General features: G+C 40.9%; 1 protein-coding gene across 1 annotated transcript in view; it reads right to left on the bottom strand.

The window, feature by feature from the left end:
* The window catches only part of LOC149324215 (lipoxygenase homology domain-containing protein 1-like), a 237,886-nt gene that overhangs the window by 94,159 nt on the left and 118,306 nt on the right, over positions 1 to 25,421 (bottom strand). Inside the window, exons 26-29 of the mRNA XM_089487726.1 lie at positions 22,232 to 22,413; positions 18,088 to 18,204; positions 9,705 to 9,867; positions 2,279 to 2,433 (exon numbers count right to left, since the gene is read on the bottom strand). Of these exons, the coding sequence (XP_089343852.1) occupies positions 2,279 to 2,433; positions 9,705 to 9,867; positions 18,088 to 18,204; positions 22,232 to 22,413 (617 nt within the window). The remainder of the gene's footprint in view (positions 1 to 2,278; positions 2,434 to 9,704; positions 9,868 to 18,087; positions 18,205 to 22,231; positions 22,414 to 25,421) is intronic.

Below are 25,421 nucleotides of genomic sequence, written 5' to 3'. Positions count from 1 at the left end.
TGATATTGTGTTTTAATATGTTATACTGTTTAATACTGTCTTAAGGGGGGGAGGGATAAAGTGTTTTTAATTGTCATATTTTATATTTTACTGTTGTTAACCGCCCGGATTGGTTTGCCAGAGGGCGGTATACAAATAAATATTATATTATTATTATTATTATTATTATTATTATTATTATTATATTAGAAAGTGGAAAACATTGCTATTATTCAATTGTTCAATTGCTATTTAAGTTTAAGTCAAAAGCCTGCACTACTATTGCTACAGAATGGAGCTGCAAAATGCCTTCTGTAATTTTACTTCCCCTTATCCCGTGGGCCTAGGAGAGAAGGAAACAACTGCAAGAATTTTTGGAAATCTCCGTTTCCCATTCCCACCATAAAAAATATTTTATTGCTTTTCCCTGATCCACTTTCATACTCTCATCCTGAACACATGCACACACACACAAACACACTTTATCTTACTGATTTCTGTGTCAATCCAGCAAAAGTCTCAGGACTTTATCACACATGAGGCATTTCTCTTAATTTCGAATGAAAAGAAAGTGGGGCCAGAACGCATTCACGTGAATTCGCTAGTTCAGTGAATTTACGTGAATGCGAATTGCATTCGAACTGGTTTCCCATTGCCCGAAAATAGCATGCCATTGCCTGAGTTTGCGTGTGGTAGTCTATAACGCAATAACGTGAAACCCCATGATTGTGTTTGGATTGCCATTGGATTATACTTCCAATTTCCCTTGTCTGATAAAGTCCTCAGAGTTAAAAGCATCAAAATTCAGTTTCTGGGATAGATGAAACACTTCTATAAGGTATCCAGTATACAAAATTGAAGGGCCACCTGAGTGCATTCCTGTTCCAAGATGTCCTTGGAGAGTTTTTAATCTTGGAATTAATTTTGGTTGCATCTACACTGTAGAAATAATGCAGTTTCACACCACTTTAATTGTTATGGCTCAATGCTATGGAATTCTGGGATTTGTAGTCTGGTGAGTTATTCAGCCTGGTCTGTCAGAGAGCTCTAGTGCCTTATCCAACTACAAATCCCAAGATGCTGTTGGTGTCAAACTGCTTTATCTATGCAGTGTGGCTTCATTTCCTGTATGTTGGAGCAATGGTATTTCAGGGAAGTATTGGTTAAAGAGGCAAATTACATGGATCTGAGTCAATATACACATGGTTGCACCAACAATTAGTCCATTTATTTGTGGAGTAAACACTGCTGTAATTAAAATGGGGAGGGTTTCACAGGCCTCAACTTGACACCAGACTGAATGAATTATTGATGTTGGAAGATCTGCACAAAATATACCACAAACACTTTAATGCCCATAAAAAGACTTTCCATTAGTTTTAGAAAACATTTTTGTGTACAAGAAGTGTTCACATTCTATTAATGTGATTGGAACCACACATCCTTATAGTACAGGTAAATAATTTCAGAGTTTGGAAAAGTTACTTTTGGAGGAGACTACAATACTCAGGATTCTCAAACACCACAGGATATTTTCATGCTGAATGTGGGATTATGGAAACTGTAGTCCAACACAGTAACATTTCCCAGCTCTGTTTCACCTGATTTTATTCACTCTTTGGTTTTCACCATGATCTGTTTAATACTTTTAGGATAGAGACTGTGACTAAGAAATCAGATTAGGACTTAGAAACGCAGCCACAAACAACTAGATAAGATCCAGTTCATAGTATTTCTGATTTCTCTGTATGGTTGTGAAAGTTGTGAAGAAAGCTGTCAGGAAGAAAATCAATTCATTTGAAATATGGTGCTGAGAAAGAGAGTCCTACAGATACCATGGACTACTAAAAAGACAAATGAATGGGTCTTAGAGTAAATCAAGCCTGAACTCTCCCTAGAGGTGAAGATAACCAAACAGAGGCTCTTGTACTTTGGACATCTCATGATGTGATATGTACCATTAGAACATATTATATTGCTTGGTAAAGTGGAAGGCAGTAGGAAAAGAAGAAGGTTGCATTACAGGTGGCTAGATTCAATCAAGGAAGCCATGGCCCTGAGTTTGCAAGACCTGAGCAGGACAGTTGATAAAAGGGTGTCTTGGACGTCTCTCATTCATAGACTCAGCTGACTTGACAACAAACAACAAATAAAACAAATACATTTTTTTTAAAAAAATCCCCTATTTTAGAAAAAATTAAATTAAAAGTTATGAGCCTGTGAGATAGACACTTAGGATGTAAATGTTTGAATAAATTATTTTGACACTTTCCTTTCTTATTAAAAAGAATAGCCGTACCTGTCCTCTTTCAAACTTGTTGGTACAAGTTTCCGATTTGCTGAGTTTTCTCTCTCCTGTGTCTCCCAGCTCTCCGTACATGATCAGGAACACACTGGCATCTGTCCCGGCACCGCGAACATCTCCAGTGTAAACAGTAACCCTGTATGTATGAACTACATGAGGGGAGGGGGATATCATCATCATCATCATCATCATCATCATCATCATCATCATCATCATCGTTGTCGTCATCATCATCATCATCATCATCATCATCATCATCATCTCAATTTCTATAGAGCTTCCTATATCTAGCAATATCTCGTTTTAATATGAGATGAGAGGCTAGTGTCACCAGTGGCAAGAATACAATTCTTCTACCTGCTTAATTGAAACAAGCCCATTGGCCTTATAGGGACTCCCGGGTCTCTCATTCCCAACCTTTAGACTCTTACTGGCCCATTTCCCTAATCCACACTTTTCCCCAGCTCAAATCTGGGTTATCATTTCCTTCATCTCGCTTTGTTCCCCAGCCATATACAGTTGGTCCTTCATATCCACGGATTCTTTATGCATGGATTTAAGCATCCACGGATTGGAAATATTTTAAAAAGCTATAAATTCCAGAAAGCAAACCTTGATATTGCTATTTTATATAAAGCACACCATATAATGGGGCTTGAGCATCCATGGATATTGGTATTCACAGGGGATCCTGGAACCAAACCCCAGTGGATACCAAGGGCCCACTGCAGCTGATGGAGGTAATATTGCACACACTGTTGGTGGAGCATGTCTGGGTGTAAATAATCCCCCTCCCCATGTTGAATTCTGAACAAAGGTAAGGGATGCACCTGTATAGGTGTGTCACCAGGGGCATCCAAGCATACAGAGCTCACCAGGTGACACTTCAAAGGGAGTGTCACCCAATGCACTGGTGGGAAGTGTCTGCCTTCTGGGTCTGAAGACTTTGCTGGCCAGATAGAAAAGCAAAGCTCCCCCATTTGCCACTTGTCCAGCAGCTCCATCAGACCCAGAAAATGTGGCAGGGTGGCAGGAGCAACCTACTCACAACAGCAGCCACTGGTGATAGTGGTCTGCCTTCCAGGTCTGGTGGCTCTGCTGGCTAGATGATAAAGGGAGTCATCTCCATTTGCTACTTGATCAATAGACCCGGAGAGGCTATGAGCAGCAGCCCACCCCTAGCAGTGGCATGGTGATCAGACATCCTCCTTTTCCAGCACATGTCCTACATTTCAACCTTATGTCCAGAAAGAATTTCAAAATGTCCTCCATTTTGAGCATAGCTAAACAAAAGCCCATTGAGTAACACCATAATTGCTGTTCCCCTTTGAGAAATGTTTCTACTTGGCAACCTCCACACTGCAAATAGGGTGATAGGATGGATCCTTCTGGAATTCTTTTTTTTCCTAGGAGCAGCATCAGCAGATAAGACATGCCCCCAGAGCTCAGGGTCATCTGTTTCTTGGAGGGGAAACCTGTTAGACAATGGGGTGATTGAGGATATAATGCAATATTCAAAGTGGTTTTTTTCCCCCTCTTTTATTTCAACACAATGAACAAAAAGCAGGAATAATTTAAATGTAGATTATCTCAAGGGTTTCTGGCTAGTAACAAACTGGGTGGGAATGCATTTGTCTTTATGAGAGTTCTGTATGCATTGTGCTAGCCAACAGGGCATTTTAATGAAGATAGGTTCATCAGAAAAATACGGTATAGCATATAAATACAGTACAGTCCATGTAATATAGTTGTAAATAAACCATATGAAATGAATTTATATTCATATTAGTGTTTTTAGTTTTTATTTTGTAATGTCCTACATTTTTCTTGAATGTCCTGCATTTTGTGCCGCCTTGTCCTCCTTTGTGGTTATGACATCTGGTCTCCCTGCACCATTGGCCATTGGTGGGACTGGGCTGCCTGCCTTTTAGATCTGGTGACTCCCCGGTGGCTGAGCCAATCAATCTACTCCCTTTCTTGCTGGCCAGCAGCTCCGCCAGACCCAGGAGAAGCTGCTGAATAGGAGATGTCATTTGGACATCTGTAGACAGGAAAAAGATTGCTAACCTCTGGTTTAAACTGGTGAGTAATTACAGTTTGCCCTCCACATTTGCGGCTTAGACTTTTGCAGATTTGATTATTCACAGATTTGGTTAATATGTTCTCTCTAGGAATCTCTAGAGAAGTTGTCCATAGAGTTAAGCTAGAGAACCTAGAAGTTCCTAGAGAAAGCACTTCTCTAAGCATTTGTAGGTCCTCCAGCATGATTCCATGATCAACTTCTGGCAGATGTTGACCATAGGGTTGCACTGGAGGACCTGGAGATGCTTACACTGGTGTTCCCTCAGGTAAAAAGAATAGGGTTTTTTTTATTTGTGGCTTTTCCACATTCACAGGGCCCTCCAGCCTCCACCCCTAACCCCAGCAAATGTGGAGGGACCACTGTATTATTTCTCATGATTATTTCTGGATGAGCAGATGAAAACACAGCAGGTCATGGGAGAGGTTTGGACTAGGTGGCCCTTGTGGTTACTTCCAACACTATGATTCAGACTACTGGCCTAGTCCTGTGTCCAGCAACAGTTGTCCGAACCTTCATGCAAATGTACTTTTCAAGTCTGCTACTTGGGATCCATTACATGAAGCTATAGAGGATTGAATCCAGCATTTTCTGCATTCAAAACTCGTGTTCTACTACTGAGGGCACCTCCAAATGGATTTTAATAAAATATCTGGAAGTACTGGGTTTTGTACCTGTGCTTTCTAATTTTATTTTAAAGAGCCACGTGATGTATACTTTATCTGAAAGTATGCCCTGGGACCTCCAGGTATTACTAAACTAAACTTTTAATTCCACTACCCAAGCCAATTTAAATTAACCCAGTATTTTCCAAAAGGAAATATAGCTGCATTTGCCTGTGTGTTTGCACCATCTTTGAAGCAGTAAAGATTGCTGTTGTTCTTGTGTGCCTTTGAATAGTTTTCAACTTACGGTGACCCTAAAGTGAACCTATCATGGGATTTTCTTGGCATGTTTATTCAGAGGGGGTTTGTCATTGCCATAGAGGATGACAATGGCAAATCTCCACTGGAGAAACATGCCAAGGCTGAGAGAGTTTTGTCCCAGGTCACACAGTGGGTTTCATGACTCAGCAGGGATTTGAACCCTGGTTCTAGAATCCTAGTCCAATGCTGAAACCATTACACCGTACTAGCAGGGGTTTGGAGATGTAAAGATGGCTAGTGCCCATTAATACAATTATTGTTTCCAGGACACAGATTAAGCAGAGATCAAGCAAGGGAAAGAAGAATGCTATCACTAAAAACAAAATGATTCAAATGATTAACTAGTGTAATATTGTTAAAGGACTTCAGCACTTTGACTATAGCTCCTGAATAATAATTTCAAAAAGCCTAATTGGAAATAGGTGAAGATCACTTTCTGAAATATGGCCTGTTTGTGACGTGTGAGCAGTGGGAGGGGGATGAGATGAGAAAGAACACAAAGGACTGGGGAGTGAAGCAAAACTTGAGATTTTTAAAAACCTTTTTAAAAGGAGAGTGGATCCAATTTGTGAATAAGAACTTACAATCAAAAGAAAAAGAAACGAAAACTTTCAAAGTTTTATGAGATTTTTTTCCTCTCCTTCTGGAGGTGCCCTGAACTATAAAGTGTTGAGAACTCTACACATTTTCCCCAGCTCTATTTTGAGATCTTTATACCCATCATACATATTGTGGAATAGGAATGTAAATCTTTGTTTATTTCATTCTCTCGTGCAAGAATGAATCAGAATTTTCCTCCATGCTGGGCAAGATTATGAGCATTTTTCTAATTTTTCAATTGGGAGAGGGATTTTGGGATTTCTTTATTTTTGTAAAAAATATACTTAGGGCCCAAACAGACAGGCCAAAATAAAACTGCTTCGGCTCACTTTGGAGGTATGCTGTTTAAATGACACACATCTTACGAGGTCAGAAACTATGCCAAAGCTGCATTCCAGTCCTTAGTCCTTAGGACTGGAGCATGGCTTTGGTGAGACTTCTGGCCTTTTAGGGCATATGCATCATTTAAATAGCATACTTCCAAAGTGACCCAAAGCAGCTTTATTTGGCCTGTCTGTTCAGGCCCTTAGTCTCAGTATTTTGTATTTGCACAACGATCTGTACAAAACACAGTGATTTCTTCTCAGTGTGCTTTTGCACCAAAAGGTTGAAGATGTTTGTGCTTCAAGCTCAAGTTTTTTGTGGAAGTGAATTTTTGATTTAAAAAGTCTCCAAATGCAAAAATCCTATGGCAGTTTACCACTTTCTGCATTTAGGAAAATTTTTAAGTATTCTTAACCTAATTCTGGTAAGAACATGCTTCAGAGTTGTGAGGTTTTGTTGGGGAGGAACAGGGCAGAGTTAGTTTGAAGATAGGAGAAACATTTGTTAGGCGCTGTTTCCCAATGCTCTCCAAGACTGCAGACACACTACAAAATTAATGCAGTTTGACACCACTTTAACTATCAGGGTTCCATCCTGTGGGATCCTGGGATTTGCAGTTGTGGCACCAGAGCTCTCTGACAGAGAAGGCTAAATATCTCACAAAACTACAAATCCCAGAATTCTATAACATTGAGCCATGGCAGTAAGAGTGGTGTCAAACTGCAATAATTCTACAGTGCAGATGCAGCCTAAACTGCAGCCACATTCCTTCAATGTGTTGTAAAGTATAAGAAACAAACTGCTCACTTTCTTTTTATTGTATATTATTTAGTATTATTTTAGAGATATTTTAATCATGTAATGTTGTTTTTTTAGATTATACGCCACTGGCAGGTTTTTATTCATTTTTTTTACCCTTACTGTGTAAAGCGCTGTGCAAACTTTACAGCACTCTATAAATAAATGTTAATAATAATAATAATAATAAAAATATAATGAATGTAAAATAGTTAATATAATCTGGGTGTCACTGGCTTTAAAAAGGGAGGGGAACTCACTTGAAAGGAATAAGATTACATGTAAAATAAAATTGATTGTTAGAAATGAGTACTGGCAGGAGAAATGGAAAATCACCAAGGAAGAGGATGGTATTATAAAAGCTTGTTGTTCAATATTTGGTTTGGATTTAACACAGCTTGTAAGCACTTATTTACACTATCATTCATGCTGAGATGATAAACCCCAAAGCTTGATACATTCTTTTATTTATTTCCATGATCAAGGGTTTAATCCGAGACCAAGGGCTTCTGTACATTTGCTGCAACAACACCTCCTGACTTAACACTGAACTTCCAATGCAATAGAATGAAATAGGAATGAATGAGCTGATAGAGTCATAAAACTAAAAGGTCTACATTATTTTATACTGCAAGTGTGGAAATCATATGTATACAAGAACCCTTGCAAGTAACAGACGCAACTGAAGTAATTCTACAGTCTTCTCCTACTTCTACTTCTACCCCATTCCTTTGTTACTCTCTTTTTAGACTGCAAGATCTAATTCTTCATCAAGCATCATGACCATGGATGCTAAATCCCTAAATACTTCCATAAATTAAGGATATAAATTTAGTCCAGGAGAACATGAATCATGCTAGGACATTTCTCCATGTACAAGCAGAAAGCTGTTGTCTCAGGGGGAAATATTTAAAAAAAGCCATCAAATCCACAGTCTAAAGTAGTACAATACAATGTTCTAACATGGTGGATTGAGCATTGGACTAGGACTCTGGAGACCAGGGTTTGAATCCCGACTTGGCCATGGAATCCTATTGGGTGACCTTGGGCAAGTTATGCTCTCTCAACCTTAGAGGATGGCGATGACAACCCCCCTCTGAAGAAATTTGACAAGAAAACCCCATCTTAGAGTCTCCATAAGTTGGAAATGACTTGAAGGTACACAACAACAACAACCTCTGGATTCTACTACCTCCTTTAGCAGAATGTGTCAAAATGCCTTGAGCATACATTGAACAGGCAATTACAGCTAACCCCAAATCCTTGATGAGCATAGATGGCCTCAAGGTCAAACTGGATGATATGCTTAGCATTTTAAAAAGGATGCTCCCTCCCGTGGGGAAAGATGTCTGTTTATCATCACATGTGATTGTCCTCACATACTTAATCTGCAAATTTCATTGCTGAGGCACACACTTCTGAGGAAATGGTGCTATGGGACGAAAAATATCTTTATTACAGGGAATACACATCCTTCTGAATGTATACTTTGATCCTTAGTATATTTACATGTTTTAGCCAACAAGGAAACGAGTTTAAGTACAAAGTATAAATCAAATAAATGAAGCTGAATGAAAGTACAGTGGTCTTTCCGCATTCGCTGGGGTTAGAGGCGCTGGACCTCCATGAAAGTTGAAAAACCACAAATAAAAAACTATTTTTTAACATGAAAGAACACCTTTCTAGGAACCTCTAGGTCCTCCAGTGCAAGTCTGTGGTCAACAAAGCTAATTTAGAGCGCGTAGCTTTACTAGAGATAATATAGATTTTAAAGAAAATCTAATAAGGAAAGACTGACAGACTTCTCTGGTTTAGATAAATGAATATATATCATTATATTATATATATATGAAATGGTTGTTTGTGATATGTATTGTAATGATTGTTATCTAAGTAAATTCAATAAAATCTATTTAAAAACAATGGCTGGAAGTTGACCACATAATTGCACAGGAGGACTTACAAATGCCTAGAAAAGTGTTCTCTCTAGGGACCTCTGGGTCCTCCAATGTGACCTCTGGCAGATAACCAGAGAGTTGTGCTGGAGGATCAAGAGATTCCCAGAGATAAATTTTCTTAATCAAATCCGTGAGTAATCAAATCCACAAAAGTCAAAGCTGCAAATGTGAAGGGCTGAATGTATACAGTTTATATAAGGGACCTCTACACATCTCCAGATTCCAGGTTCAGTCTTCTCCACATTCACATGGGAATTCTCACCTTGAATTTTAGGAACATATTGTCCGCCATCAACTAAGTCTGATTCTGATGGAGTATTAGTGATAATTGCTCAGTGTGTCAAAGAGGGAAGTTTGTGTTGGACTGGCACTTGGGAGATTCAGGTTGAAGTCCCAACTTAGGTTTGAGTCTCACTGGGCAGCCTTGTGTCAGTCATTCTTTCTCTCAGCCCAATCTACTTCATCACATTTGGTCAGACCTTGGAAAAGGTTTTGTTTTTGTTTTTTAATGGACTACCATTCCCAGAATATGCCAGTAGGGAATTATACAAATTGTAGTCCTAAAAAGTAATTTTTCCAAGCTTTTGTTGTTATGAGTATGATATAGAACAGTGAAGAGCAAGCTTTGAGCCCACTTAAAGAAAGGACAGAAGTAAAGGGTAACTGCAAACAAACAGATCAATCTAGACCACTGCTTGGGTTAAACAGGGCCCAGCAGCTGGAATTTTACTCACTTTCTAATGCATCATCAATTTCTTCTAAAATCTGTTTGAGTGTGCCATCTTTCAGGAGTTTTTCAGTAAAGACTTTGGATGGAACCAGCTCACGCATGATCTCACCATCATCTTCTGATGATGCCAGCCACTTGTCACATGGAAATGTGGTCTTTTCAGAACCCTAACATGGCAACAGAAAAAGGCAACTGTCTTAATAATCCAAAGATAACAGAAAATAACTACCACCAGATTTTATTAACAGCACTCAATTCTTGGTATGTGCTAGGGTTTGGTTAATAATAATAATAATAATAATCTTTTTATTTATATCCCACTTTTTGTCTGGTTCTAGGACCACCACCCTCTTAGGATACCCAAATTCATGGGTGCTTAATTCCCATTATACAAAATGGCATAGTAAAATGGTGTCCTTTACATAAAATGAAAAAAATAAGGTTTGCTTTTTGAATTTATATTCAAAATTGATTATATATATAAACTATACTTCTAAAATATGTAAAGTACTTCCTTGTTTCTCACCTAACTACCACCACCACCACAACACCATCTTGCCTTAGTGAAGGATAGAGCAAGCTGATGAATGAGATACATACAGCTCCTCCTGGTTCTTGGAAGAGTTACTATTAAAGGAGCATACCAATATGGTCCATGGTCACACTGGCTGGCTAATTCTGTCAACTGTGGTCCAAAAAAGTAACTTTTTCAAGCTGTGAAAAGTAATATACAATCAAATACAGCACTGCTTATTACTTAATAGTAATTTTGCCTGCTCAAGATTAAAAGGTAAACACATGAAACTGTGTAAGACAGTGGACCCTTGCTATCTGTTAGGATTTGGTTCCAGATCTCCATGGATAACAAAATCCATGGATGCTCAAGTCCCCTTAAATACAATGGCATAGTAAAATGGTGTCCCTTATATAAAGTGGGAAAATCAAGGCTTACTTATTGGAATTTGTATTTTTAAAAAATATTTTCAAACTGTGAATGGCTGAATCCGTGGATAAAGAATCTGTACAGAGGGCTGATTGTACTGATTTAAAGCATCCAGGACAGCCTAAGAGATTGTATCAGCTGCCTTTGAACAGCAGTTGGCACATCAGTATCACCACAAAGTCAAGGTGCATAGTACCAAGGCAGACCAAGTTATTCTGAAACCTGGTACCTCTCCTTGGGAATAATGTTTTGGGTAATGAATAGTCATGTGCCCTTCTGTGCCACTCAGTATCAGCTACCTAAGTCACTCATCTTCAGGCCACTTTTTCATCCTATGAAGTTCTCCTTAATTTTTTTAATCAGGAATCAAATCAGGTCAGCAGAGGTGTTGATCACTAGCGCACATGAAATCCTCAAAGCCATTTCTGGAGTCACCAAGTGCCCTGGCCTGAAATTTGGCGGGGGGGGGATTTCTTTTACCCTCTAAGGAGTAGATAGGGTCAATTTTGGCCATGTTTTCAGGCAAAAGCCTTTTTAATAGCAGGAAGGCTTTTAGAAAATAACCTAAAGCAGCCCTAAACACAGCAAAATTGGCTTTTATGTCCTCTAGTGGGTGCAGAGGTATTTCAAATAATAATAATAATAATAATAATAATAATAATAATAATGTATTTTTTAAAAAAGAGGGCAGGGATATAGTACAAGGGACACCTCTGAGGTCCAGTTAGGGATATGTCCAGCCATAGGACACATCTAGAGAGAGAGAATAAAGCAAATGGATCAATTGTTTCATAATATATTTCTGAATAACAAGGGTCCTGTCTGCATCGGCTAAATAAAAAGGCTTACTCCTGTCTTCCTCAGTGAGGAATATGGATGATGCAAAGCTACACATCGTTCATGCTGAGGTCAGAACGAGGCACCCAGCCTTGTGATTGAGGCTGTCACCTTGTTCTAACCTCAGAGTGAAGTGACATGATGGGCTGGTGTCCATGCTGAGCAGCACAGCAAGACATGTATGTGAACAGACACCCAGTATCACAATGGAGGGTCCCAGGTAATAAGAAGTCAGGGCAACTTTGAAGCCAGAATACTCTGGTCTGCCCCCCAGGATATCCCAGCCTGTGTAGACACCACCAAGGACTCCCTTCGGGTCTAGACTGTTCTGATCTATTCTTGCTGTTTTTACCAGATCTTCAGACCCTATACAGAATTGAATTGCCTTTTAGGAAGTCAAGATATCCAATGTCTCTCCTTACAGGCCAGATTTTTAAAATGATGTCTAGTAGCACCCTTTCCATGTAGTCCCAGAAGTGAGAGAAACTGATGGAACAGTTAGACTCAATCAATCAACTGCATATCATCAATTTGTTCTGAATTTGCTAGGGACTGTTCCCCAACTAATCCTCTGCCATCCTGCTTTTTCAACTGCTTTGAAAACGTCTCACTTTTCTTGCCTACTCCTATGCTCCCCTTTTCTGATGTTGTTGTTCTTGTGTGCCTTCAAGTTATTTCCGACTTATGGCAACCCTAAGGCATAAAATTGCCATATTATCATGGGGTTTTCTTGGCAAGATTTGTTCAGAAGTGGTTTGCTATTGCCTTCCCCTGAGGCTGAGAGCCTGTTATTATTATTATTATTAACCTTTATTTATGAAGCGCTGTAAATTTACACAGCGCTGTACATACAATCTTTTTAATTAGACAGTTCCCTGCCCTCGGGCTAACAATCTAAAAAGACATGACACAGAAGGAGAAGTGAGCGGTGGAGGGAAAGCGTAAGAGGTCCAGCAGTTCTTCTCTACCTCCAAGGCCTGGACCAAGGCAGATGGACTGGAAGGAGGGTTTGGCTTCATAATGGATGGTTAATCATTTTCCAGGGAAAATACATACTCTCAAGTAGGATAATGCATATACAGTACATAGCAATACAGCAAATGGTTTGATAAACAGACAACAAAAGAAAACCAAATAGCAAGTGACAATTATGCAATGCCTGGGAAGGCTACTCTGAACAGGATGGTTTTCAACTCCGTGACTTGCTAAGCTCACCCAATAGATTTCATGGCTGATTTGGGAATCAAACCCTGGTCTCCAGAATTGTAGTCAAACCACTACACCACGCTGGCTCCTTTTCTTTTTGGCTTATTTCAATTATAAGTTCAAAATGGGAAAATAGTTTGCACTCAACTCAGCAGAGGGGAAAGGAAATATATCACATCTTCCTCTTCCCAGTAGGCTCAGGCAAAAGCAGACTATTGCAGCCTGACCTCATTTGTGTGTTCATCCTCGTGCATAACTTTTGACATCTTGACTACACTCACTCTGTTGCTTGGCTACATGTATCCCAGTTTTCATTTGTGAAATGCTGAAAATGATACAACTACACAGAGGTAACACCCCCATGTGGCACTTCCTCTCCCTGAATATTTTCAGTCCTGTCAGATTATAAGAACTTGCTTTGTTTTTATTTATATCCCACCTTGCTTCCAATATGGGACCCACATTTTAAACAAATACACATTTTAGCTTACACATTTTAAACAAATAAAATAATCAATTGTATTTAAAACTGTAATTTGTAACAATTGAATGCACTGACAGACCCAGCTGATAGGTGCATACCGACAACCTGTGCCTGGTTCTGGTAAACTACCTGCTTCATAGCTTGCTTTATTTATTTGTTTGTTTGTTTATCAATTATAGTTTGCCTTTCTCCCACAATGGAGGTCTTTTTCATCCATCTTTTTCCTCAGTCAAATCTTTTCCAGCAACCAGACCAACAGCTCTTCTCTGTTTTCTGTGTGTGCACATTTGCAGCTTTGACTTTTACAAATTTGATTATTCACTGCTTTGATTAATATGTTCTCTCTAGGAGTCTCTAGGTCCTCCAGCATGACTCTGTTGTCAATGTCCGCCAAATGTCACAGTGGAGGACCTAGCGATTCCTAAAGAGAACACTTCTTAAGGCATTGTAGGTCTCCAGAGCAATTTCATGGTCAACGTCTGGCAGATCTTGACTGTAAAATTTTCCTTGACAATTTCTCCAGATGGCCTCTCTGGTTGAGAATCAGAAATGTTGTAAATATACATCACATCCCTAAAGAAAGAGCAGAAAGAGGAGAAAAATGATTGTTGAATTTGCAGCTAATATCTTCTTTTATTGCCAGGAAGTGGTGTTTGTAAAGAGGTGCCTGTGAGATTTCCTACTACAATGCCAAAATAATTTGAGAAGCCTTGGGCACTATTTTGGAGTGGTGATTGGTGGCTCCCATGTCAGTGGGGGCGGTGAATCTGCTCTTGGATTTGGTATGAAATTTAAAAATGCTACCTATGGTGCAGAAGATATTTTGAGGACAGCTTCTTTAAGTTCATAATAAAGCAAGGAGTGGATTCCCCATCCCACTAACATGGAAGCCACCAGCTGCCGCTGCTACTATGCACCTTGACCTTTGGAGTGTTGTGTTGGGAGGGAGTTGGATGATGCTTGCTTCTATGCTTCAGGCTGCAAAATACTGTTGGATGGCCCTGGCTATCTGAAGGTGGTTTTTTAAAAAAAAACAAACAGCTTGTATGTTAAATACAAAGACACAATTAGCATCCAGTTGAACATCACAGCTTGTCTGCCCCTCAGGTCCTCCAGAGAACACTGCCTGCTGTCATTTTTCAGTTGCTTCTCCAGCCCCTTGTGAACTCCTGGCTCTTGGACATTGGCCACCAGGTAGAAATATATTATGTAAGATATTTGAGGGGAGGAAGGAAGCTACTTCTCACCATGCCGAGCACCATCAGGAAAAATACTGTGCACCGTCTGATGGCTCCTGCCCTCTTTTCCTCTCTGTTACAATGAGAAACATCAGGTTGTACTAAAAATCCTCGGTCTTGCATCTCCTCCACCCCATCCTCAGATACTCAGCACAGCAGCTGAAATATAATTATGAGGTCTAATTGGCACACCTCGGTGTGGCTTTCGCCCTCTGTAGTGCATTCGGCTTGGCCTGCCCAAATGCTTTCAATTTAATCTGACCTCATTTCTTCCCCTCTCGCAGCACAGAGATACACTGAGTTGCTTCTTAACAGTCTAATCAGGTAGCAGCACTTTTAGACGCTCTGACAGCCTATTGCTATCCTGTGGCAGGCCATAATATCCTGCGGCTGATTACGGCATGATCATGCAGCACTTGGTTCCACCACCCCCAATCATTCCTCCTCCTGCTCACGTGCCCAAATCAAAAACCTCTACAAGAATATGTGTGGCTCTCCCGGCATTCTTGTTCAAACACACCCTGCCAGCTGCGGCTCTTCCAGGCACTCTCATTAACCAGATTATGCCCCAAAGACTGTTTCTGTGGTTGCAAAGAGAAGCAGGCATGGGAAAGGCAGGACTGGACAGACTGGGCAGAGGCAGGCGGGCAGGCAATGCCCACAGGGAGCTCTCCAGAGTGCTGACTCTCTTCCATGTGTGCCAGGGAAAGACCTGTACTCCAAGATCTGATTATGGCTGCATCCACACAGCATAAATGATCTGGTTTGATACCATTTTAACTGCCATGGCTCAAAGTGAAGGAATCCTGAGAATGGTAGTTGTTGTGGCACAAGAGTTCTGCTGAGCATTGGGAGTTAAAGTGGTGTCAAACTGGATTATTTATGCAGTGTAGATTCAGCCTTTTTCATGGCAACAGAGATGTGCCTTGTTACCAACTCTGTGCTGAGTTTTCTAGCCCACCAGTACAGCCACATACGTCCAGTATGAGCATTTCTACTCATAGACTGGAAGTAGGGATAGCGTAGCACCGGACACCAGTTATGTGGCCTCTAAAGCTCCCCAGCAGTCTCCCATTAAACCCACTAATACACACACACACCAATTTGTGGCAATTTTTGCCCCCAACCACACCAGAACTCTCCAACATGTGAAACCACACAGAAATACCCCTTCTCCTCAAATACCTAAGAATCACCTACTACCCCCAAATATCTCCATTCTTCTCAGCAGTCCTTCCCATACTGGAAATTCCACTTCCTGTTGTCATTTTGAGAAGGACTGCACAAGGAATGAAAGGTATTTGGGTGAGGAGTTGCAGCCTTTGGGGAATTTAGTGTGTGTGTGTGTGTGGGGGGGGGTGAGATTGGCTTCTGCCTCCTCCATGCATTTGTCCTCTCCTGCTACAGACCCTTACATCTCAGTCCTTGCTTCTACAGCACCTACTTTTCTCTGCCACCCTCTTTTTCTGATCTGTGTTCTCACCCCATTCTTATTTCCATCACATTTCCACCGCTCCTCAATTTACAATCTATGCTGTCTCTATTCAGACTGTGACCTTGTTGTTCCCCAGCTCCCCTACATCTCAGGGAGGCTCTTTCCACTTGGTTTCTTCCTCCAGAGCCTCATTGTGGCTGGACAGAGGAAGCTGGAATGAGACACAGAAAGTAGGCATAGTGTACATAAGTAGGCAGGAAGGGGAAAAAACTGGCAGCAGGGGAGACCAAAGCAGCTTAGACAGAGTAGCCAGCATTCCCTTGCTTCTCCCCAGCATGCAGATGGAGGCCTTCTTTGTAGCTAGAGTTGGCTTTCTTCTGCCACTGCTGCTGCGGCTCAAAAGCCAGGAATGTAAGAAGCAAATGGAACATAATGTACCACACCAGCACAATCTCATTAGTTTCAGGAAGAGAAAGGAAGAGCAGCTGCTGCAGTTATCCCAAAGTCCCTTGGAGATGCTGCCTGTTTCATGCCATCCCTAGTCTAGGATAATCTGCTTCCCAGCCCAGGATAATCTGATTGTGTAACTACCCCATTACAAGGCAAAGACCAAATTCTTTGTTTCCTTTGTAACAGTGATGTCTGCAAGGAGGAACTGGCAAGTGGAAAAACTGCTGAACAAATGATAGCCAGAGATGGATACAGTTGGTGAGAACCTGGGCAATCCACTGGTTATAGTACTGTGCTGGGACTTTGGAAATCCAAGTTAGAGACCTCATTGACCCATGAAATTCTTTGGGAGACCTTGAGCCATGAAGCTCTCTGATTTACCATGGTTCAGTCATTATCTCATAGCAGAAGCTACCCCACAGGGCTCTAGTGAAAACAAAATGGACAGAGGAAAGAAGGGCTTGGTTTGCCATCTTGTATTCATACTAATAGGGATGTAAATCTTTGTAAATTTCACACATTTAAGGCAAAAAATGAATAATCTTATTTCTTCTTGCTGCAAGAAAGTTACTAAAAATAAATCATTTTCTGCACAGAAAAAAATAAATGTGGGGTTTTCTTTGTATAGAAAACAGCATTTTCTGTGTAGAAAATAACAATTCTGAATAACAAATAATATTTTTGACCATTTTTAAAATATTTTTTGAATAATCTTTCCATCTCGATTGAGGAGAAGGGCAGGATATATTACAGTACCACCCAAACCCTTCCAGGATCCTCTCCATCTCAACCAGGAGTGGCCTGCAGCTCAGCAGCAAAGAAGGCAAGGAAGGAACTCACATTTGGTTTTATGCCTGTACAGGTGCTTAACCCTATGCTCAGCAGTGGTTTGGCACTATAAGAGTTCCTGCATAACCTGGAGCAGCTGCAGAGTAGTGGCTGTAAACCAAGAGTGAATTGTTTGTCTCCATAATAATGGATCTTTCATCCACAGGAAGCCAAGCCTGGGTAGCCCTCTGCTTGGCACTTCCCACACAGAGAATTGCAGAACGATAGACTGATGCGATCATAGAGCTGAAAGGAGCCCCATAGGCCATCATGTTCAACCAGATGCTCAGTGCAGGAACTCCAGCTAGAGAATCCCCAACAGGTAGCTGCCCAACTTCTTTCTAAAGATGTCCAGAGAAGAAGACCCCACTATCTCTCTAGGTAATTGCTTCCATTGCCAAAACTGCTTTTACTGTGAAGAACTCCCTTCCAATGTTCAGTCAAAATCTACCCTCCTGTAACTTAAAACCAAGTGATCTGGTCCTACTCTCTGGGGCGGCAGAGCACAAGTATGCCCCTTTCTCTCTGTGATAGCCTCTTCGATATCTTAAAGAGTGTGACTATGTCACTCTCCAATCTTCTCTTCACCAGGCTGAACATGCCCAAATCCCTCAATTCTTCCACATATATTTTGTTCTCCATCATCTGCTCCAGCTTGTCTATATCCTTCCTAAAATTGCATCAGGGGAGAAAGGAAGATGCAATACTGCATTAAGTAGGCCACTCTTTTTGTTCCTACAGTCAGAGCAGGGGAGGGAAATCCTGTTTGTTTGTTTGTCTATAGCCAGCAGTGTGCTGGCTAGGGAATGTGAGGACTTTACATTAGTAAGTTATTGGCTGCAGCAAGATTTGAATTAGGAACTTGCTGCCTTACCTGCAATGGTCTCTGGTTCTGTCCTCTGCTTCTCGGAAGCAGAAAACTTAAACAGGCAGGGATAAATACAGATGCCACTAAGCTTGTCTCACCTTTCCATTGCGTAGAAGTCTGCGTATCTCCACTTGCCTGAGATGCCAACCAGGATTGATGCCTGAGTCATCATGCCCAATGCGGATCTTTTCAAGTATGTCTCCAACATCTTCCAGCTAGAGAAATGTAGGGGAAAGTTACAGAATCAATACTCTTTCTCCTTGTAACCACATCAAATCCCATTTGTTTCTTTAGTTAGTACCTTGTTATCCTTAATGGGATTAAGACCTGATAGCATCTCAAAATTCAGGCAGCCTCTGAAGTGTGTTAGATACCGTTACTGTCTTAGTACATTCCAGCTAGTTGAGGATCTGGTTATAGTAACTAATGTTGCGGATTTGATTTAAAAGGGCATTAATGGCAGAAATTTGTAGAATCTATGGGAGAATTATGGAAAATGTAGGGATTCTGCAATAGCATTTGGCACAGTATTTTCTGGACTGTGCTACCTTACACTATGTGTAGTGATGGTATCCTTTGGACATTTTGTTTTCAAAGGAAGCAATGAGTAAGTTTAGCAATTTTCTCCACACTGTGAGAAAGTCTACCAAGTTTTCAAAGACATTTCAGCTCAGGACTTTGCGCAAAAATCACATGTGATATTGGTGTAAAGGAAGCAGCATTTTCCATGCATTAAAAAAATAATATTTCTATTTTTTAATTATTTTATGCACAGAAAAAAGAGGTTGGATGGCCATATATCATAGGTGCGTTAACTGTCTGCATGATAAGGTGTTGGGCTGTGGCCCTTGTGGTCTCTTCTAACTCTATGATTCTACGTGTAGAGAAACTGCAGCCTTCTATAAGTTGCTGAAGTCCAACATAGTCAGCAATTACTGGACCCAGATGGACTAACAGCTCTCATGTCATCAGCGTTTTATGCTTGAACATTAAAAAAGCTGTTCAAAGTACTAAACCTGGAAGAAGTAATAGAAGTTGTACTCTTGGTGGTGGTGTTATTTCCCTACACACATTTTTTCACTTTGGGACCAAGATAGCCATTTAACAGCAGTAAGAACAAACACGGTTATAAATCCATAGCTTACAAAAAGTTTAAAATCAATTAAACTATCATAATATTAAAACCAGTTTAAGATATAAACCATTAAAAGCAACAACTAATAAATACCCAGGACACTATACAAGACCTGTTTTCCCCTTTTAAGAAGTCTGTTCTGAAAGGCTGCCAGAATAAACAATAATAAAATAATAATAAATAAAACTTTTATTTATATACCGCCCTTCCATCGATCAGGGTGGTGAACAACATAATGAAAACAATACATACATAAAAACAAGTTAAAAACAATATAAAACCCCCCGGTCAGCCATCCGTCTTGCCGTCAGCAGAGAGAGGGAGGCCATGTAGGACTTCACTCGGGGAATGCAGTTTGAAATAGAAGGGTTTTTAAATCCCTTCTAAACGGGGCCAGGGAGGTGGCCGAGCGGAGCTCTGTGGGCAGCGTGTTCCAAAGGGTCGGGGCAACGATGGAGTACGTCCTCCTCTTTGTAGAGGAGAGTTTGGCCCCAGGGACCCTAAGTAATTGCTGCCCAGAAGTTCTGAGGGTGCGGGGCGGAATGTATGGGGAGAGGCGGTCCTTCAGGTATCCTGGGCCCAAGCCATGTAGGGCTTTATAGGTAATCACCAACACCTTGTACTGTGCCTCGAAGCGAATAGGCAGCCAGTGCAGATCTTTAAGCACCGGTGTAATATGGCTGGTCCTGGAAGTACCAGTGACCAGCCTGGCCGCCATATTCTGTACCAGCTGTAGCTTCCGAGTATGATACAAGGGTTGCCCCATGTAGAGCGCATTGCAGAAGTCCAATCTAGAGGTTACCAGAGCATGTACCACCGTTTCAAGGTCCCTCTGGGCCAGGTATGGGCGCAGCTGGCGAATAAGCCGAAGCTGATAACAGGTGTTCCTGACCGTCGCATTCACCTGAGATGTAAGGTGGAGCGACGAATCAAGAAGCACCCCCAGACTGCGCACGGAGTCCTTCACAGGAAGCGTGATCCCGTTCAGGACAGGTGGAACCACCGCCATTCCTGGACCAGGGGAACCTATCACGAGTACCTCCGTTTTCTCTGGATTCAGGCTGAGTTGGTTTTTCCTCATCCAGCCCATTACTGACTCCAGGCATGCCACGAGAGGAGAGACGCCATCCTCGGTCACTGCATCAGTCGGAGACATAGAGAAGACTATCTGGGTGTCATCAGCATACTGATAACCCCGCGCCCCATGTCTCCGGATGATCTCTCCCAGCGGTTTCATGTAAATGTTAAATAGCATGGGAGACAGAATGGCTCCTTGAGGGACCCCAGTTGTGAGGGCCCTCTTATCGGAGCACACGTCTCCCAGCTGCACCATCTGGAACCTCCCAGAGAGGTAGGACCGGAACCACTGGAGCGCAGTGCCCCCAATTCCCACCTCAGCCAGGCGTTCCAGAAGGATACCATGGTCTATGGTATCGAAAGCCGCTGAGATGTCCAAGAGCACCAACAGGGACACGCTTCCCCTGTCGATGCCCAGACGGAGATCATCGACCAAGGCGACCATGGCCGTCTCAACCCCGTAACCCGCCCGAAAGCCAGTTTGAAATGGGTCCAGATAATCCGTTTCATCCAAGACCGACTGAAGCTGGATTGCAACCGCCCTCTCGATCACCTTCCCCAAAAATGGCAGCAGCTAGACTGGCCGATAATTATTATATACCTGCTTGTGGAAAGATAGTAAGGCAGTCAATTCCTTATGGAAAGGGAGTTCCAGGGCCTGGGGGCAACCACTCAGAAGGCCCTCTCTCCTGTTTTTACCAAATTAACCTTTGAAAGTTGTAGGACGGACACAAGCCCTTCCCCAGAAGATCTCAAAACACTGGCAGATTCTTATGGGAGAATACAGTCCTTCAAATAACTTGGACCACAGCTGTATAGGACTTTATAGTTCATTACCAGCATTTGCACAGGAATTTATAGGTCTTGACTGCTCACTGTTTTGGAGCTAGAACTCAACACCTCGAATAATTCCTTTAAAAATTGAAATAAAACCTGATGTGGATTCATTGCTTTACTGACATGGGAATCACCAGCCACCATTGTAAGGGAATTAGGAAACAGTTTCCAAGGAGTAGCAAAAAGTTTGGAAAATATCAAGTTCTGTTCCACATGTAATTCTTTTTCAGAATTAAAGACTTGATGGCAAGATTCTTCATTAATTTTCTCCTGACAGCTTGAGATGATGTTATCAGTCTCTTCTGGGGAAGATGAGGTGAAAGGATTTGTAATCCTCTCCATTTATCGCAGAATACTTAGAACAACAAAAGAAAGGGAAGAAAATGCTCTTTAATCTCCCCACCTCTAATAAAAAGCTTTCTTTTCTGCTAGAGATGGGAACAGAATGCCACATGATTTAAAGACAGGCATGACATCAACCAAAACAATACGAAAGGTGTATTTATTGCATTTCTTCCCACACTGCCAACAAATCATCTCCTATAGGTGCATCTGATAACAGTTTCTTAAACTCTTTTAGGATGTCATCTGCAGAGTACAAAGTGAAGCTACTAAAACAAAGATAAGAAAGAGAGAAGGAATTCACTGGGTGATCAGAACCCTTGATAATGTTTTCAAGTTCTGTTATAATAAAGTCTCGCAAGCAGGCAATAGAAGACAATGTTTTGTTCTTATTTCACTCCTCTCCCACTCATTGCAGACTCTCAGTGAAGAAAATTTTTAAAAAGCAAAACTTAGTGAAGAAGAAGTAAAATTTAAAAACATTTTTTGCAGAATTCCATACAGAATAAAGCTCTTTAGGGCACACTAGACTAAAACAGGAAAGATTACACTGTACTGCCTTTGATTCTTCTCTTTAAATTATCTAGATAAAAGATTGGATGGCCCAAGTGTCTTCCTTTTTACAAATGACACAAAACTGGATGGACTGCAAACAGTTCAAAGGATACTATAAATTAAGAACATGTTGAGAATTACCTAATTTTGCATCCAAATTAATCTACTGAATTAATCTACTGAAGTAAACTCCTTATGCCATACTTCTTCCTATCCACTTCCCTTTCTCCAACTTTTCATTCTGGTCAATATTATTCTTGGGTGTGGTTAAAAGAGTACAGCATTCTTTGCATTACCTCAACAATGAACTGGTTCAGAGAGAATCTCTCAAAGAACATTCTTCGCTCTCTCTTGTTTTGGCACAAGGATTTCTGTTGAGTGCAAACCCCATCAGCTCCATACAGGACAATGTAGACGTCTGCATCAGTCCCAGCTCCAAAAATGTCACTTGTGGAAACAGTGACCTCATAGGGAACAACTGAGCAGAGGGCAGAGAAGCAGGAGAACAAGAATGAAGAAGAGGAAGAGGAAGAGGAGGAGCAAAATGAGACATAGCTGACCAGATTATTCTAAACAAAATGCCCAGCGTGCTAGTGGTGCATCACTGGTGTGACGCTGTAATATAGAGGAAGGAGCATTGACTTGTGTCATATCACCACCCCCATCAAAGATGTTCCACTAGGTCTCAGGATGGGTTGTGGCCTTTTAGCTTCTATCTGTGACAACCCATGCTGAGATTTTTCATGTTCAGGGTGGCCAGATGTTCCCCTTCTCCAGAACATGTCATACATTTCTAGCTCCTGTCCAGGAGGAATTCCAAAATGTCCTCCATTTTGAGCATGACTAAGAAGCCCTTTGAGCAGTACTACGTTTGCTGTTCAATGAATCTCTCTACTTGGCAGCCTGTCCTCACTGCAAATAGGAGGATCTTTCTAAAGTTCTTTTTTTCCCTAGGAGCAGCGGCAGCAGACCAGACTTGCCCTCAGAGCTCAAATGTACAGTATTTGGCCTGTTACAGACAGGCCAAAATAAAGCTACTTCGAGTCACTTTGGAGGTATGGTATTTCAATGATGCACGAGTCCTAAGTGTCCAAAAGCCACACCAAAGCTGCACTCCAGTCCTTAGGACTGGAGCGTGGCTTTGGTGTGGCTTTTGGACTCTTAGGACGCATGCATCATTGAAATACCATACCTCCAAAGTGACTCGAAGCAGCTTTATTTTGGCCTGTCTGTAACAGGCCTTTGTTTCTCAGAGGGGAAAAGGACAGCAAAAGTGTTAGGCAATGGGCTGATTGAGGACACAATGTAAATGTTGAAAGGATTTCTTCACATACACAATGGATTTCATCACAATGGACAAATGATAGAAATCAGTGTGGATTCAGTCAAGGGTTTGTTGCTAGCGAAATACAATTTTAATCATTTGCCTTGCTAGAGTTCTATAAGTATATTGCAAGCCAACTCCAGTTGCAGTTGCAACATCTGGTTACTGTCCATATCTGTTTGCTTTATTGTTTGTTGCCCACCTTTATCCCTGTTTCAGCTTCTTCTGAACAGACTCCTTGACTCGTACCATGAGAAGTGACTAGGGACATATGACGCTGTCATGCTTTTCTCCTTGAGTCTCTTATTTTCCTACTGGTATTCTTATTCCAGTTTTAACTACCTGAGATCGTATAACTTCCTCATCCTCAGTTTGTAAAAACTAATGCAGACTTTGGGACACACTTTTTTAAACACATGCATTTTAACATGCTTTTTCTATTGTATGACTTTACTGTATGGCTCTTCCACTACTTGAAGGATGCTTGCCCAGACATTTAAAATTGCACACATTTTAGTTGTTCTCATTTTCCAACTGTGGACATGCAATATACAATACTTCTCCTGCAAAGCACATTGCAAATCTTGGCAATGTATGGATTTCAGAGACAAAATGTATTCTGCTCCTTTAGCAGCCTCAAGAACTGTGAAATGGCTATTTCTGCATCAGAACAGAAACAAAAGAAATTGCTCACCTATTCGTATATATAATGTACATATTGCATGATGTTTCTAAATTCTGCCTATGCCTTAACATTGAAACAAGGATTCTGCACAATCCAAAAAGAAGTCAGACGAGGCAGACTACATAAAGGTGGCCCCAAGGATCTTGATCCTTCTGCCACTGTAGGAAATCCATAGCAAGAAAGCTAGGTACTTTGGAATGAGAGCTGTAGGAGTGCAGTGTTTTAATATTTGATCTAAAGGTATCAAAATACTGGTAGCCTTTTCTTCCAGGCTCCTTCCTCATTAATGTTGTGGTGTAGTGGCCATGTGCCCCAAGGAGCAATTTCAATTTGGGATGTGCCATGACAGATGTGCCCCCTTCCATCTTGGCAACAGTTAAACCTCTTGAAATATTGGGAAATTGTTTCATTCCCCCCACCCCTCCTACTAACTAAATAATCTGCAAGGGTAATGATTGGAAAATTAGATTATTGTTAGAACCAAAACTTGCTCATTTAAGCAAAGCTACTGTGTAGAAGGTAGCTTTGTAGGTCCTCCCGTGCAATTCTATGGTCAGCTTCTGGCAGATGTTAACCATAGAGTTGCACTGATTCCTAGGGAGGTGTTTTCTCAGCAAAAAAAGTGGCTTTCGTATTTGTGGTTTTTCCACTTTCATGGGGGTCCTATGCCCCTAAACTCAGTGAATGTGGAAGGCCCATCATGATCATATCTAGGATTGCAATCTGGGAAAGATTTCTGTCAAGGAATAGCCAATGTCAGAAAAAACATTAATTTAACAAAATGCAAGCTTGAAAATACGGAGAAACCAGGCAGGGAGCAAGGAATAAACACATATCTGCAGCAACAGCTTGAGCTGTTTGAAGACCCTGCTTCAGATGCTTTTTGGAGGAAGATCTCTAGAAATATCCAAAAGATGGAGTTGGGGAGGAAGGGAGGTGTGCTTTTTGCACATCATCCCTGATGATGAAAGAACAAGGATCATGATTATAATCAAATTAAGCTGGATTTTTTAATTAAAAATGTTTTATTAAATTAAATTATCAGTTCCATTGCTCACTTAAGGTAATATTATCACCTCATTAAATTGGTAAAATATATACACAATCAAATACCTTAGGTATACAAGTATAAATCTTAACATTTCTTAACAATAAAATATATCACTTATTCCTATCAAATGCCTGTTTTATGGTTTACTTCATCTCATGTTGTGTTGAACTTTTCTAATTTTTCTACTTGTCTGAGTTTCTCTTTCATTGGCTTTATCTATAATTTCCATTCTTATTATAACTTACATCATTCTACTCCTACCTGAACCTGTTACTGTATTATTGTTATATCTTTACTACATTGCTATTTTCTTCCATTTCTTCTGAATATTTGAAACTTGTTTTAAAAGACAAAATGCTCACATGGAGTCACTGTTTGCAAATGCAGTGGGAGCTGATGGCTTCCAACTCAGTGGGACAGTAAACC

The sequence above is a fragment of the Sceloporus occidentalis genome, unplaced genomic scaffold (assembly GCF_023333645.1).
Source record: "Sceloporus occidentalis isolate IW3139 unplaced genomic scaffold, rSceOcc1.0.p SCAF_1, whole genome shotgun sequence".
In the NCBI taxonomy this organism is placed as follows: Eukaryota; Metazoa; Chordata; class Lepidosauria; order Squamata; family Phrynosomatidae; genus Sceloporus; species Sceloporus occidentalis.
This window is presented reverse-complemented; position numbering and strand designations above follow the sequence as displayed.